Source organism: Clupea harengus, chromosome 12 (genome assembly GCF_900700415.2).
Source record: "Clupea harengus chromosome 12, Ch_v2.0.2, whole genome shotgun sequence".
NCBI classification, from domain to species: Eukaryota; Metazoa; Chordata; class Actinopteri; order Clupeiformes; family Clupeidae; genus Clupea; species Clupea harengus.
The window spans coordinates 4,293,364-4,307,759 of NC_045163.1; the positions used below are offsets into that span (position 1 = coordinate 4,293,364).

Genomic DNA, 14,396 nt, shown 5'->3' on the forward strand with positions numbered 1-14,396 from the left:
TAACGCTGAGCGAAATTAATAGGATTCTCCATAGAGAAGTTTTCCGTAGAAATATATATCGGTCTCCGTCATACAATTATATCTTTAATTAATATTTTGACTAGAGATAATACAGTCTTGACCAGGAGAGAAATGCTATAATTGATATTTAAATTGTAATTACAGATGGGAGTGTGATTCGATTAAACGTTAAAACGGATTGCCATACTCCGCTTCTCGGTCGCATGCTCAGCTGATCCAGTACGTCACGCTAAACCAGGAAGGAAACTGGTATGGAAAGTAGTCGTGTAAAGTGCAAACTGACTGATCAAAATATGACGTTCTATCTTGGATCCATGACTTATCTTTAGCTCAATTTTGGCAAGCTCTCAAACGATCCGGTGAGATTTTACACTTTGAAGTTACTTAAGTTACTATTTCCTCAGTACTGGCTATCTAAAGGTGATTTACAGTTAGCTTGTCTGTTTATTAGCGATAGCTAGCTCTTGACAGTGTTGGCCAGCACCAGTAATGCTAATCTAGTTGTTAGCACAGAGTAAGCAGTGCGTAGACATAGAGCAGTCCCAGATGTAGTAAGCGAGGAGCTTGTAATCCAGAAGTGGACAAACAGTACTATTGTGCTTAAAGTTAGTCAGTCTATTTCATTTGAGAGATGTAGTTGTGCATATATATATACATATAGAAGACAGAACACAGAACTACAAATATATATTTGTAGTTCTGTGTTCTATCTTCTTTCCCTCTGTGTGTGTTTTTGTAAATTAGGTTTTTAAATGCCATTTAAAGCAGCAATAAGGAGTTATGTTCCAAAACTAGCAAGCTAACTACTTAAAAGGCATACAAAAACCTTGCAAACACCATCAACAGCCCAGTTAACACTGAAAGAAGCTTGCCAACACACTAACTGGTGTCTTTTGGCAGTATATCTGGCAATGTCATGCTGTGAAAGCTTTTCTTCCATTTTTACAAGATGTTCCAGCCCGGAACACAGAACTACGTAGGGCATAATATCCTGGATGGCTAGTGGGAAAGACACAGGTGTTTATCTGTCCTTCACATGACCATATGCTATCAAAAAGAAATTTGAGGATGGTACCAAAACTAGTTGCCTATAAAACCATACCTCAAAAAGTGTCAAATTGTTGCATAGTGTTACTTCAATGTGTGATTTCCTGCTGCAACACTGAAATTCTCCCTTGAAAATAAATAAAGTACGCCTACTCTATATCTATCTACCTGTCTGCTAAATGCCAGCAGATAACAGTCCAGGGATTATAGTCAGTATAATTTATTTAGGTAGGGCTAACGACCACTAATTAATTTGTGATGTTACATGAAATGCGTTTGAACGTGCGAAAAACGCAGCTAATAGCCTACTATAAATGGTGGCATTCATAAATTAGGATTAAGTTATAAAATTACTTCTGTCTGTCTGTTAGCAATAGATATTAGAATAAATGAATATTGAGATTGTGACATGGTTGTTTTTTTTTTTTTCAAAAATAGCTAATTGATATTGTATTTGATCAGTTATCACCATGTCTGACCACAACGACACCAGTCTCCAACCTTTGGAGCGTGTCCGTGTCCTCACTAAAATGGGAAGTTCGGTCGACGTGAACGAGGATGTGCCGCCCCGGCGATACTTTCGATCTGGTATGGAGATTATCCGTATGGCAAGTGTTTATGCAGATGAAGGGAACACGGAGCATGCGTTCATCCTCTACAATAAATATATAACGTAAGTGACTTCATCTGTTTATTTGTTGTTCCAAGGAGGCTTCATAATGCTTAAGTATGCACTGTTGTGTTGCTGATGTGCACTAACACTTTTTTACTATGCTTCAGGCTTTTCATTGAAAAACTTCCCAAACATCGAGACTACAAAACAGCCAAAATACCTGAAAAAAAGGAAACCATGAGGGTACTGAAGCACCACCATGTCCACCAACTTACAAGGTTGACTTGTTGACACCTTTACCCTAGTTTCATTTTGATGTGTGTGTTTTTTTTGTTCTGCAGAAGCTGAAAGAGATCGCATTTCCAAAAGCTGAAGAACTGAAGAAGCTACTCTTAACACAATATGATAAAGATTATGCAGAATATCTTGTGCGAAAAGTGAGTCATTTTCTATGTAGATTAGATACTGAATTGTTTGTCCATCATGAACATTTCCTTACATCAGAGGATCATAGCCTATAAAATGTACCCCATAACAACACTTTGTTCCGGTCTTGGTCAATAAGACCAACATGTGTGTTGCCATAATGATAGGAGTAGTAGTAGTAGTATAGTATTAGTATAGTATTAGTGGAAATGTGTTTGCGCATTCCTTATTCCTGCTTTTTCTAAATCCATCTCCCTTTCTTTTCTTTTCTCTCTGTGTGCATAATTATGTGTGTGCTTGAGGGATTCCCTGTGCTTGTGTGTGTCTCCGTGGGCCATGTTTGTCAATGCGTTTGTGTGTGTTTGTATTGGTGCTTGCTGGACTGTGCGTATGTGTTTCTGGGGTGGTCAGAAAGCAGAGGAGGAGGCCCACGCACGCGAGCTGGCCAGGCAGAGGCAGCTGGAGGCGGAGCGGCAGCAGCAGGCCCAGCACCAGCAGCGCCAGCGTGAGCAGGAGCAGGTGCTGGTCTTTGAGGAGATGCTGCGCCGGCAAGAGCTGGAGCGCGAGCGGCAGCGCATCCTGCAGGAGTTTGGCCCGCCCGTCGGCCCACCCGTCGCCCCCACCGCACCTTTGCCTTTCCTGGTGGATGATGACCAGGGACCACCCCAAGCCCTTAATGTCAACCCAACACCCCCCCAGAGTCCTGAGAGCACCCCGAACCACACCTTCCCACCCGCCACCGCCCCAACGTTTGACCGTTCTCTGAAACCCGCAGTCCCAGTCAACTCTGGGAATAGTAAGGCACCTCTGTCAAACCTAGCATGGCTTATTAACAGCACCATATGAGCTAGCTTTTAACAGCAGTTATGTAAATGCTAATAATATATTTGAATCAGTAAATATTAGTGAGAATCATCTCAACATATAAAAAAAAAGTTTTGAATTGATGATTGCACAGAATGAATACTATCAATGTGTTTTCACAGGTCTGACCATAGATGGCATACGGCAACTTGCAGTAAGCTCTGAATTGTGCCAAAAGTTCCTTAAGTTAGCAGATAGCAACACAGCCCGCGCAGTTGAGACCTGTGGCATTCTTTGTGGCAAATTGGTAAGTCATGTGGCTAAGCACACATTGAGAATTTTGACAAAACATTCCCCCAATGTTGACATTGATGATGAGTTATATTTTCCATGAACACAGGACATTAATTTGTGGAATGTGTCAATACATGCACTACTGGGAGTTTAGAATGTGTTTTTCCAATGTGACCTAATATCACAGTACGTCACAAATGTTTTTTACATAAATTATTTTTACAAAACAGTGGCTGAGAGACAATGGTTGAATGTCATGTCATCAGAGCTATACATGTACTCTGCAGACCAAGAATGCCTTCACAGTGACCCATGTGATCGTCCCCAAGCAGTCTGGGGGACCTGACTACTGTGACACAGAAAACGAGGAAGAGCTTTTCCTTATCCAGGACCAGTACGACCTCATCACCCTTGGCTGGATCCATGTAATAATCCATCTGCACACCAGCCTTAAAGCTGGCTCATTTCTCACACCCAACTCTCCAAGTTGAAATACAGAGGCCCAGACCACACATTTGATACTACACTGCATGTGTGCTCTTCATTACACTCTGGCTCCTTAAAGCAGCAGTATTGGAATCTCACCACAGAAAAAGAAACACAAATGTTTTGTTTGGTCTAGGACTGCTCCTATTAAGTGATCGATAAAGAGCTATCTCTTGACAATAAAACAATGGATTTGGTTTGTTTTGTAGACCCATCCCACACAAACAGCATTCCTGTCCAGTGTGGACCTTCACACCCATTGCTCCTATCAGATGATGTTACCGGAGTCCATTGCCATTGTCTGCTCTCCTAAATTTAAAGAGTGAGTACTGGTTGCTAATGTCCATGGTCAATCTGCTTACATGACTGGTTTGTCTGGCTAGAGGCCCGATGATGTGAATTTGTGTGCAGGACTGGCTATTTCAGACTGACAGATCATGGAATGACCGAAATCTCTACCTGCAAACAAAAAGGATTCCATCCACACACCAAGGAGCCTCCATTGTTTACAGTGAGTAGTGTTTCCTCCATCTACCCATTCTTTTAGTACTCCACTGGGCTAAGGCTTTTGGATCATAGTAGTTAATGTAGTAGTTAACATTTTTTAATGTAAATTGCAGTTGCAGTCTACTGATTAGACTCATTTTTTGTAGTACTACTCCTATTACTGATTTTACAGGATGATGTATCAGCAGATTTTAATAACAGCAAAATAGCTCTATGTGGATGGTGGTGGTGGTGGTGGTGGTAGTAGTTGTAGTAGCAGCAGTAGCAGTGGTACTAAGTAGAACAAAATCTTTCCAACAATTTCATGCAGTAGCTAACCTTTTAATATGTTGGCTACATTGAACCATACACATGGGGCACAAGAGTTTGTCTTGTATTTTACTGAGATGTGACTGCATTGTCCTTTGCAGGAAAGCAGACATGTCACCATCACTGATATTGGTGTGACGGTGCTGGACTTGCGGTGATGGTTCCTTTGTAGCCATACTGCGTGCCTTCCTGCTTAACCACATCATGGCAACCTCAACTTACAAAGTGGCCTGATGATCTGTTTCCTCATGGATGGACACGAGGATGGTTCTCTGGTGGCAAAAAAGCATGGCCAAATGTTTAAATGCTTTTTTATCAGAAGCCACACAGCAAAGTATGATTTTTTTTTTTGCGCATTCCATTTAATTTAAGCCCATATGCTCATGTTACATATTTATTTATCAGCTTCCTTTCCTTTTTCTCATTCCTATTCCCATGGTAGAGTAAAATAGTAAAACATCTTATTGAAGAAAGTTCAACAAATCAAGGTTTTCTTTTTGGACTCCAAGAGATTGTAGAGGTCATACAGTAGGTAAATATTTGATTCTTGTTCTCCCACAATCAGTTGTCACCAAGAATTCAAGCACTTGATCAATATGCACGTAGACGGAAGGTCCGGACCTTGTTAACCTGATACAAATGATGATGATGATAATAACTCTAAGTGTTCTGTACTGTGCAATCCAGTCCATGCATTTCAGCTTTTAAGTTTGTAGTGGTGTACTGTCTGACATTGTCGCTGAACTGTATCATTTGTTCCAAAGTATGGGGAAAGTGCTCTGCTCAGAAAAAAATGCAGAGGAAACACTTACACGATATTGACTGTGTGATGATGGCCAGTTTGGAGTGGTAAATTAACATTGTTCGCTGATGGGATTTGGTGTGTGCTGATGGTAAATTTCCAATAGCACAGATTAAAAGAGACTGGTGTTCAATCAGAAACAAGGTTTTATTCTTTACAATGATGTGCGTCAGGGGAGAGAGGAAAGTTTGACATAGACTTGGCCAGAGACCTTTCTGATTAATTCTATTTAATTCCTATCCTGAATGTTTGACAGTGATCTATTGCATATAGAGTCATTCATAGGCTTATTATGGTCTGGAAATAAATCTAAGCTCCAGCACAGATGTGATTTTGAAGGTGTGTATGCCACAAGATTAATGAAATACATAGCACTTGTCAAGTATAGATAATGATGGATAATGCGTGTTAAAACAAGTTAATGAAATAATAGCATTTTATGCTGCAAAGGTTTCTTATTTGAGTTACTTTTTTATTGTTGGGATCTATCTTGTGGTGTCATTGTACACTGTCACCCCTTATAAATCTTCTCTTGCACTGTATCTTTATTTCTTTTCTGTAAGTGTTGTAATTGCTATGTCTGAAGACAATTAAATAAATTGTCCAAGTAGTAGCAGTGTAACGTTTTCTGTGCATTTTGAGGAAAATATCAGCACCTTGGCCAGCTCACCACGCACCAGGAGAATGCGCAAGGGTTGAACGTGCATTGTGTAGTGACATGCGCAGTGTGGGCGTCACGACTTGGTCGAGGCTGACAGTGCGTTAACATGGCGATGAAAGCAATGAAGGGAATGGTTGGCGGTGCCATAAACGATCTTTCAACTGCTGTTGGAGGTTTAAAAATGGCAGGTGCTCGTGAACATGCTCTTGCCGTGAGTCGAGACTATATTTCTCAGCCACGACTAAGTAAGTGCCATTAACGTGTTTTCTGTTTTGTCTTATACATCTGATGTGTACACTAGCCAATAGCTAACTATCTACGATAGCTAACATGATCACTACCTAGTAAAATATGTACCTTTCCCACGAATGAATGACATTCTCAACATGATAAAGCTTATAACATAATAACTAACATAAACGTATGCAGATGCATGTCAAAACTGTCTAAAACAGACGTCAACACAATAACGATAACAAATATATCGATTTGATAGCATATCCGCATTAAACAGACCAGCCTATTGACATCAGTCAGCTTGTTTTATAATTAGCTATGCAGTAGCAAGATAACATAAGTGCCATTATTAACCAGATCTCTAAAGCAGTCCACCTAGACTCATTAAACATCAATCTAATTTTGAATAAATACGAATGCTCTGCATTTCGACAGAAGGGAAGTAACGTTAGCATCTATAAGAGTCCCCAAATGATGTTGACCTTGCAAGCAATAGGCTAACGTTAATGTCTGTTTTGGGACTTCCATGATGTCAAGCGTTACATGAAGTATAAGTAAGATATATATAAGATATATATATAAGGATTGTGTTCTGATAATCTAAACTGTTTTGATCTTTTATATATGTATTTATTTGCCTACAGATGACATTTTGTTCTTGCATCGCTATGTGGAATGTTGGCTTGTTATCCTAATTAACCCTCGAGTATAGTCTCAGATGGTCACAGACTGATGAAAGCTCCACCTTTTGAGTTAAATTCAGTTTTCCAGCGTAGGCGTAGTTGTGTTGAACTGATTGATTGTGGTCAAAACATATGATGTGCAGTACTTATGACTTCATGTTACTGTTTAAATGGGTATTGTAACTAAATATGTTCTAAATGCTTTGTTCTGAATGCTTACAGCATACCAGACAGTGTCTGGAGTTAATGGCCCTCTGGTCATTTTGGATAAGGTTAAGGTAAATTCCTTAATTTTCAAATGAATTGATGAGTCCTAACATGGCATTGGAAACACTCTCCCAATTTAATTTTACTTGGTTTTGTGATTGTGTGATTTGCATTCATAATATGTACTCAGTTATAGCACAGTATGTAGCCTCGTTTTAAACTAGAAACTTAGGTAGCATCAGTGGGAAAAAGTTGTGAGATACAGAGCTCGCAGGATTAGATGTCACATGACTCCCAGCCGAAGTGCTTTCCATCATGGGAATGTCACATGACTCCTGCAGAATGATTCATGAAAGACTGTACTCAGCTGATGTGCAGTAGTACAGAGTGATTTTCTTAAACACTATTGCATACTTCTTTCATTATGCAGTGATTGTATTAATTCCTATATTTGTTATAGTTCCCCAAGTATGCAGAGATTGTGCATCTCACCCTCCCTGATGGGACCAAGAGGAGTGGGCAGGTCCTGGAGGTTACAGGATCAAAGGCTGTCGTGCAGGTGAGAGGGTTCTCATGCCTTTTCCATAACTACTTCCTCAAACATCCCAAGACATCACATCCACATTATAAAACCTCAATGGAGTAACAGTATTCCCCTGAAGTGTTTCGATTTCTCCTCTGATGCAGGTTTTTGAGGGAACCTCTGGTATTGATGCTAAGAAGACCAGTTGTGAGTTTACAGGTGACATCCTGCGCACGCCAGTGTCTGAAGATATGCTTGGTAAGCTTCTGCATTGCACTAATAATGGGTTGTAGTAGTATTTTCATGTCTGTTTCTTTTGACTGACATTTAACATTGCTACAGGTCGGGTGTTCAATGGTTCAGGCAAGCCCATCGACCGTGGTCCTCCAGTCATGGCCGAGGACTACTTAGATATCATGGGTATGATGCTTTAAACTGTCCAATACTAGACGACTACTTAGATATCATGGGTATGATGCTTTAAACTGTCCAATACCAGACCTTGGTTTTACGAGCGTAATGCAGATTTGACATGGCACGTTGTGGACCTGAAAACTGCAGTTTTGATTTGGTTTGATTAGTTATGATAGACTGGTTTTAACATCCATACATGTGAACCACTCTACTACCATTTTATCATGCACACTGATGTAATACAATACCATTATTACAGATCAGTGGTTTGATACACAACTTTGTAATTTAGGATCTGTAGTAGTTGATATTGTACTTTTTTTTGCACAAAGGTCAGCCCATTAACCCCCAGTGCCGTATCTATCCTGAGGAGATGATCCAGACGGGCATCTCTGCCATTGATGGCATGAACAGCATTGCCCGTGGACAGAAGATCCCAATCTTCTCAGCCGCTGGCCTACCCCACAATGAGGTTTGGACAACACATTCATTTCAGTACACCTTTTTAAGAGAAGTTTATTAATTTACTGATTATTAATGTCGGTTCATTGCCTATTTATGCCCCTTTTGTATTTGAAATAATGGCATCACATTAAACGATTTGAATAGATAAAATGATAAATGTTTCAAGTCAGCCATTCAGCTAATGCAAACAAACGATAAACCACAACCAAAACTCTGTAAAGTTGTGATTTAGTCATGCCAGGTGGCTTTATAGTACTAAACTGTAATTTACATCGGCTACATGAAGATTAGTGTATACAAACTAAGATTAGATTAGCGGTATGAGCTCAGCCAAGGAAGGTTGATTCTGATGAAATGACCTTTTCTTCCCTCAGCCTTCACTAGGTCCTTAAGTACAGGTATAGTAATCTGACTGACCCCTCAGGCAGTTCCTTGTAGTTCAGAAACCCTCTCGCTGTGTTTCCAAACCTTCGAAACGGCCATATAATGATGCTTTAAAACAACTCATCGTGGCTTGTATTAGAATCATTGTCTTGTCAAGTGTTTTTTGCCTTTCCCATTCTTAATGAGATTCACTTCCGTGCTGTGTGTGTGTGTGTGTGTGTGTGTGTGTGTGTGTGTGTGTGTGTGTGTGTGTGTGTGTGTGTGGCACCCTTTAGTTTAGTTTAGTTTAGTTTAGTTTAGTTTAGTTTAGTTTTAGTAGTAATTCTGTGGCTGTTTGTCTGTTGGTCTCAGATTGCTGCCCAGATCTGTCGTCAAGCTGGGCTGGTGAAGAAATCCAAAGATGTGATGGACTACAGTGATGATAACTTTGCCATTGTGTTTGCTGCCATGGGGGTGAGTGACATCAAAGCATCTGGTCTTTGTTATGTTTGGGGTGTGGACATTTTATTGACTAATAACACAATTAAGTGTATCATTTTAGAATGAGTAAAGTGTGCATATGTCTGTTAATTCAATCCTAGTATTCCTTGAAGGGATATGTTGGTCAAAGTCACATTTTAACTGATTTTCAACTGACTTGAATTTATCATTATGCAATGTGGTACCAACTATTTGCCAGAAATACTCAAGGGCAAGAAGAAGAAAATCAGTGCACAGGTCTTTCAGAGCATGCACCCTATGATGCTGTTGTGGACTGTCTTTAATCCCAGGTCAACATGGAGACTGCAAGATTTTTCAAGTCTGACTTTGAGGAGAATGGCTCTATGGACAACGTTTGTCTCTTCTTGAATCTGGCTAATGACCCCACGTAAGAGCTCAGACTTTTTAGTTCTGTACATTTAGCTGCTTCAGGCATTTAAACATCAGGGAGGTCCTCTGTTTTCTCAAGCATTTTGTGGTGTTGTAAGCTCAACACGTAGAATAAGGTGCTAATAACACTAAAGTCATGGGCCTGATTCCCCTGCTCTCACTCAAGTAATGTATGCTTCACCCAATCTGCAAGTTGTTTTTGATCAAATCACCTGTGAAACCGGATGCATATACATAACTGTCATTGTGTTCTTCCTGCAGGATCGAACGCATCATCACTCCGCGCCTGGCGCTGACCTCGGCCGAGTTCTTGGCCTACCAGTGTGAGAAGCACGTCCTGGTCATCCTGACCGACATGAGCTCTTACGCCGAGGCCCTGCGAGAGGTGAGCTCCCCCTCCGACCCCTCACCGTTTGCTGCTCGGACCACAGCAGCTCTTCTCTGTGTTCACCCCCCATGCTCTGTGTTCCTCTCCACCTCCAGGTGTCTGCAGCCAGAGAGGAGGTGCCAGGCAGGAGGGGTTTCCCTGGCTACATGTACACAGATCTGGCCACCATCTACGAGCGAGCCGGACGCGTGGAGGGCCGCAATGGCTCCATCACTCAGATCCCCATTCTCACCATGCCAAACGACGGTGAGCCAGAGGAGCCAAAAGGGCAAACCCAACGGCAGAACCAAACAAACAGACAGAGGTCAACATGCGGGCTCTGCGTGTCTCTCGTTTAATCTCTTTCCTTCTGTGGTTCCCCAGATATCACGCATCCCATCCCTGACTTGACGGGTTACATCACAGAGGGTCAGATCTATGTGGAGAGGCAGCTGCACAACAGACAGGTCAGTCTGGAAGCTGGGCCCCAAGGCTGTCTCCTGTTGAATGAAGCTGGTAGTAGACTAAATCTTTTCCATTCAACTGAGTGTTTTTTTTCCCCCCTTTGACAGATCTATCCCCCTATCAATGTGCTCCCCTCTCTGTCTCGACTGATGAAGTCCGCCATTGGTGAAGGAATGACGCGCAAAGATCATGCTGATGTGTCTAATCAGCTGGTTAGTTCTAACCCTCTTAACAATTTTGTGAAAGATCCATTTAGTATGGGTATATACAGACATACGTAGGGTTCCTGTTGACTTCGTTTACAGAATACCTTATTTATATTGCAGCAGGTTTAACACAATTGCTCACAAATGTGGCCAGGAAAATGCTTAATGTTGCTTTACAACATTAAGCTTTTTCCTGCAGGGTCAGTGATACAAAGCTTTAGAGGGTAATTGCTGTGGCCATGAGGCGACCATGCATAGTTACTTACTTGAACACAGGATTAGAATAGAATCGCCACCTCCATGTTACCATTTTAATGAATGTGAAACAATCCATGCAGAAGTTTTACTGCTGGCAGATATGTGTGCATGATATTTTGTTCCTGTTAAGGAATGCATGCAAGTTTAATTGCAGAAGGAGTGTCAGTGATTGATATTAGAGGGTAAAACTGGAATTGATTCATATGGAGTAAAATAGTCTCATCAGTCTTCATTTAAAACTGTTGATAAACTAAATACAGATGGGCTATTGCAGTTTGAAGTCTAGTCTATACTAATCAAATGACAAAATCAGATGTAATGGAAACTCCAGGGATTGAGTATTTAGTACTTGGAGTGGAAATCCTGTGGTACATTCAAATGTTTCAACAAATGGGAACATTAGCACAAGGACTCTAATTCATCACTGGTTGTGAAGCACGTAATCACTATCACACCCTCTCCACTCATTTGGCAGTATGCCTGTTACGCCATTGGGAAGGACGTGCAGGCGATGAAGGCTGTGGTGGGAGAGGAGGCCCTGACTGCTGATGACTTGCTCTACCTGGAGTTCCTGCAGAAGTTTGAGAAGAACTTCATTGCCCAGGGTAAGGAGCTGGGAGGGGCGCCATAGCAACCGTACACTGAGAACTGGACAAATATGAGGAAATAACTAAATTCAGTGGGGACATCTATAGTTGCAAATTTCATGCTATTATGCATTATAACCTCTGCTATTATGCATTATAAGTTTGAAAAGTTTGGTCAGACACATATCACTGTTTGATGCACACAATACATCATGATCAAAAATAGAACATGGCAAATCTATAGGGTTTAGTTAGGTCAATTTGACACATCTTGTCTAGTTGAACAGATTATAATGATGGCATGTAATTTAGGAAACTAGACGGATGGAGTATGATTTTCATGCCTTTTTTTGTTATGTGCACTCATTGTTTTTTACGGTATTATGGAAAGATAAACAGAGTAATTATCAAGATGAACAGGATCAGCTCATTCAAATAGGGCAGATGTGCAGCAGATGTTTGCAGCTTCACTGATCATAGATGCATTAGCAGGTGGCTAGGGACAAGATGTCACTTAGAGCTGTGCCAGTTACAAAAGGGATATAAAGTACCAGAAATTCGAACTCACAATTCATGCTTGTTTTGCTAAGTGGGATAATGCCATGTTCCTCTGTTGTTGTGCTCTGTGTGTGTGTGTGTGTGTGTGTGTGTGTGTGTGTGTGTGTGTGTGTGTGTGTGTGTGTGTGTGTGTGTGTGTGTGTGTGTGTGTGTGTGTGTGTGTGTGTGTGTGTGTGTGTGTGTGACTATAGGGGCCTATGAGAACCGCACTGTGTATGAGACGCTGGACATCGGCTGGCAGCTGATGAGGATCTTCCCCAAGGAGATGCTGAAGAGGATCCCTCAGGCCACGCTGGCCGAGTTCTACCCTCGCGAGTCCAAGCGTTAACCGTACTCTCCCTTTAGTTCCCAGAGGCCGCTCCTGACCCCCCCACACAAGCACACTCCTCCTCTCTCTCGTCTGACTCACTCCTCCCCATGTTGTACTGCTTGAGACCTACTGCTCTGTGCTGCTCTTGTGTAAGTGGTTGCTGTCATCAGTAGTTTGCTCAGAAACCTGTGTGAGTGCTTCTGCTCCTCCCCTTGAGTTTCATGGTTAATTAAGGACTGTTGGTTGTGCTTCCTTCACATGGAGATAGCTGTGAGCATAGTGATGGCTCAGTCCCTCCTGAATAATCAACAGGAGCTCAAAGTTAAGACCAGTACCAGTTTAGAACTGACATCATTCCTCTGCTGAATTTGGACCTGTCTGTTACTGCATATTGAATTAGCTACGTAGCAAACAAAAGGTAAATGCCACAGAAGTACGTCTGAGCCTCAAGAGCAAGTACAAGCAGTTACTGGTGTGGAGGGGACAGATTGTTAAGTGTATTATTATTTGTATATTATTATTATTATTAATAATTAACGTACCTTTCCACAATTGCCCTGAACTGAAGTGCTGTAACATGTTTTCATAGACTATAATGTGAAAAACATGGGTGGATTGATAAACTACATAGTGGTGGAATTATTACATATATTTAAGAGCAAAGATAAAATGTGAGAAAGCTCAGATTCAGAAAACAAAGAAGATCAGGCCTAGTCAGTGTGCACAGAAGATGATTTATTAATAAAGTTTATTTTTATGTTACATCAATGTGAAATGCCTCTGCATTTTCCATTAGTTCCATGAATGACGTTGTAATTTGTGTTATTGTTGTCATGTTTCCAAGCCTGGCTCCTGTTCTGATACTTCTCTTTTGGGATGCACTTCATTTTGAAGTTTACAGTAGAATGTCAATAAGGTGGAGTCCATTGTTACGCAGATTTATTTATTTTCAAGCGACCATCATATTTTGTTATTATAATATGTGCCATAGGAAGGTGGAAATGTTCTTCCTAACAAATGTGGTGTGGTAAAGTGTGTACAGCTATTTTAAGTGAATCCCAGCTGATGTCCTTATTATTAAGATTAATTCTTTTGTCTTTTATGTGTATGTGTAAAAAAAACATTTTTTTTGTCATTGCATGCAGATTATGTTGCTCACATTGTTGTAAAGTGTCTTTACTGTCGGTGGATTAAACTTGAGTCTGACTCAGGATGTGTTTTGTGATTTCTATGTGAGAGTCCAGAGTGCACTTAAATCAGTAAATCAGCTTGGCAAAGTTCTGTACTACACAGATGTGTGGATGAGGAACTAGACCATTTCAAATCCACGGGAAGGTCCTCTGACATATACACATCTATACCGAGCTGATGTTTTATTTGCAATTTTTCCTTGCAAATATTCTACTGTTTGCACAGCAGAGGGCGCCAAACACCATACATTGAAATCAAGCTGGCCAATGGATGACAACAGAAATGAAATTCCTAAAACGCCTCGTCAATCCCTGGCACGTACCAAAAGATTAAATCAAATATGTAACCACTTGCTTACTGAGCATTTTATGAGTGCTTTGGCTAATGTGGAGAGAGCTTTACTCAAATTAATACAATCCATTTTTTATGTTTGGTTGTATCTCTCATGTTCTCACAAAACATTTGATAAAACAATAATTGTTATACAACATCACTGTGGGTTTGGCATGGTTATGGGGTGAAGAGGAGTGCTAATATGCTGAACACTGTATGGTGTTAGCTGCTGTCAGTCTGAGTCACTGTCAGCCTCAGATGTCCCACCCTCAATGTGGAGTGAAGCCACCAACCCCACCCAGCAGGTCCACAGCCACAGAATGTCCCTACTTTTGACCAGAGCATCAGGGAACAAACGTGTTTATTGA

At 41.0% G+C, this 14,396-nt stretch overlaps 2 protein-coding genes across 3 annotated transcripts; both read left to right on the plus strand.

Moving 5' to 3' along the window:
* Positions 1-36: 36 nt before the first annotated feature.
* On the plus strand, positions 37-5,920 carry stambpa (STAM binding protein a). Of its 2 annotated transcripts, none has more exons than XM_042709255.1 (10): positions 37-380; positions 1,507-1,741; positions 1,849-1,924; positions 2,023-2,118; positions 2,519-2,903; positions 3,094-3,218; positions 3,493-3,630; positions 3,901-4,013; positions 4,103-4,202; positions 4,609-5,920. In XM_042709255.1, the coding sequence occupies exons 2-10, from the start codon at positions 1,539-1,541 to the stop codon at positions 4,663-4,665; spliced, it is 1,293 nt and encodes a 430-aa protein (XP_042565189.1). In that variant the 5' UTR covers positions 37-380; positions 1,507-1,538; the 3' UTR covers positions 4,666-5,920. The 2 variants fall into 2 exon arrangements, with proteins under 2 accessions (XP_042565189.1, XP_012697657.1); XM_012842203.3 differs by having other exon boundaries at positions 1,531-1,741.
* A 79-nt stretch (positions 5,921-5,999) lies between these two features.
* atp6v1b2 (ATPase H+ transporting V1 subunit B2) lies at positions 6,000-13,715 on the plus strand. Its single transcript, XM_012816731.3, has 14 exons — positions 6,000-6,215; positions 7,113-7,168; positions 7,558-7,656; positions 7,785-7,878; positions 7,963-8,040; positions 8,367-8,506; positions 9,235-9,336; positions 9,654-9,751; positions 10,015-10,138; positions 10,237-10,387; positions 10,505-10,587; positions 10,693-10,797; positions 11,525-11,654; positions 12,386-13,715. The coding sequence occupies exons 1-14, from the start codon at positions 6,077-6,079 to the stop codon at positions 12,520-12,522; spliced, it is 1,536 nt and encodes a 511-aa protein (XP_012672185.1). The 5' UTR covers positions 6,000-6,076; the 3' UTR covers positions 12,523-13,715.
* Positions 13,716-14,396: the final 681 nt, after the last annotated feature.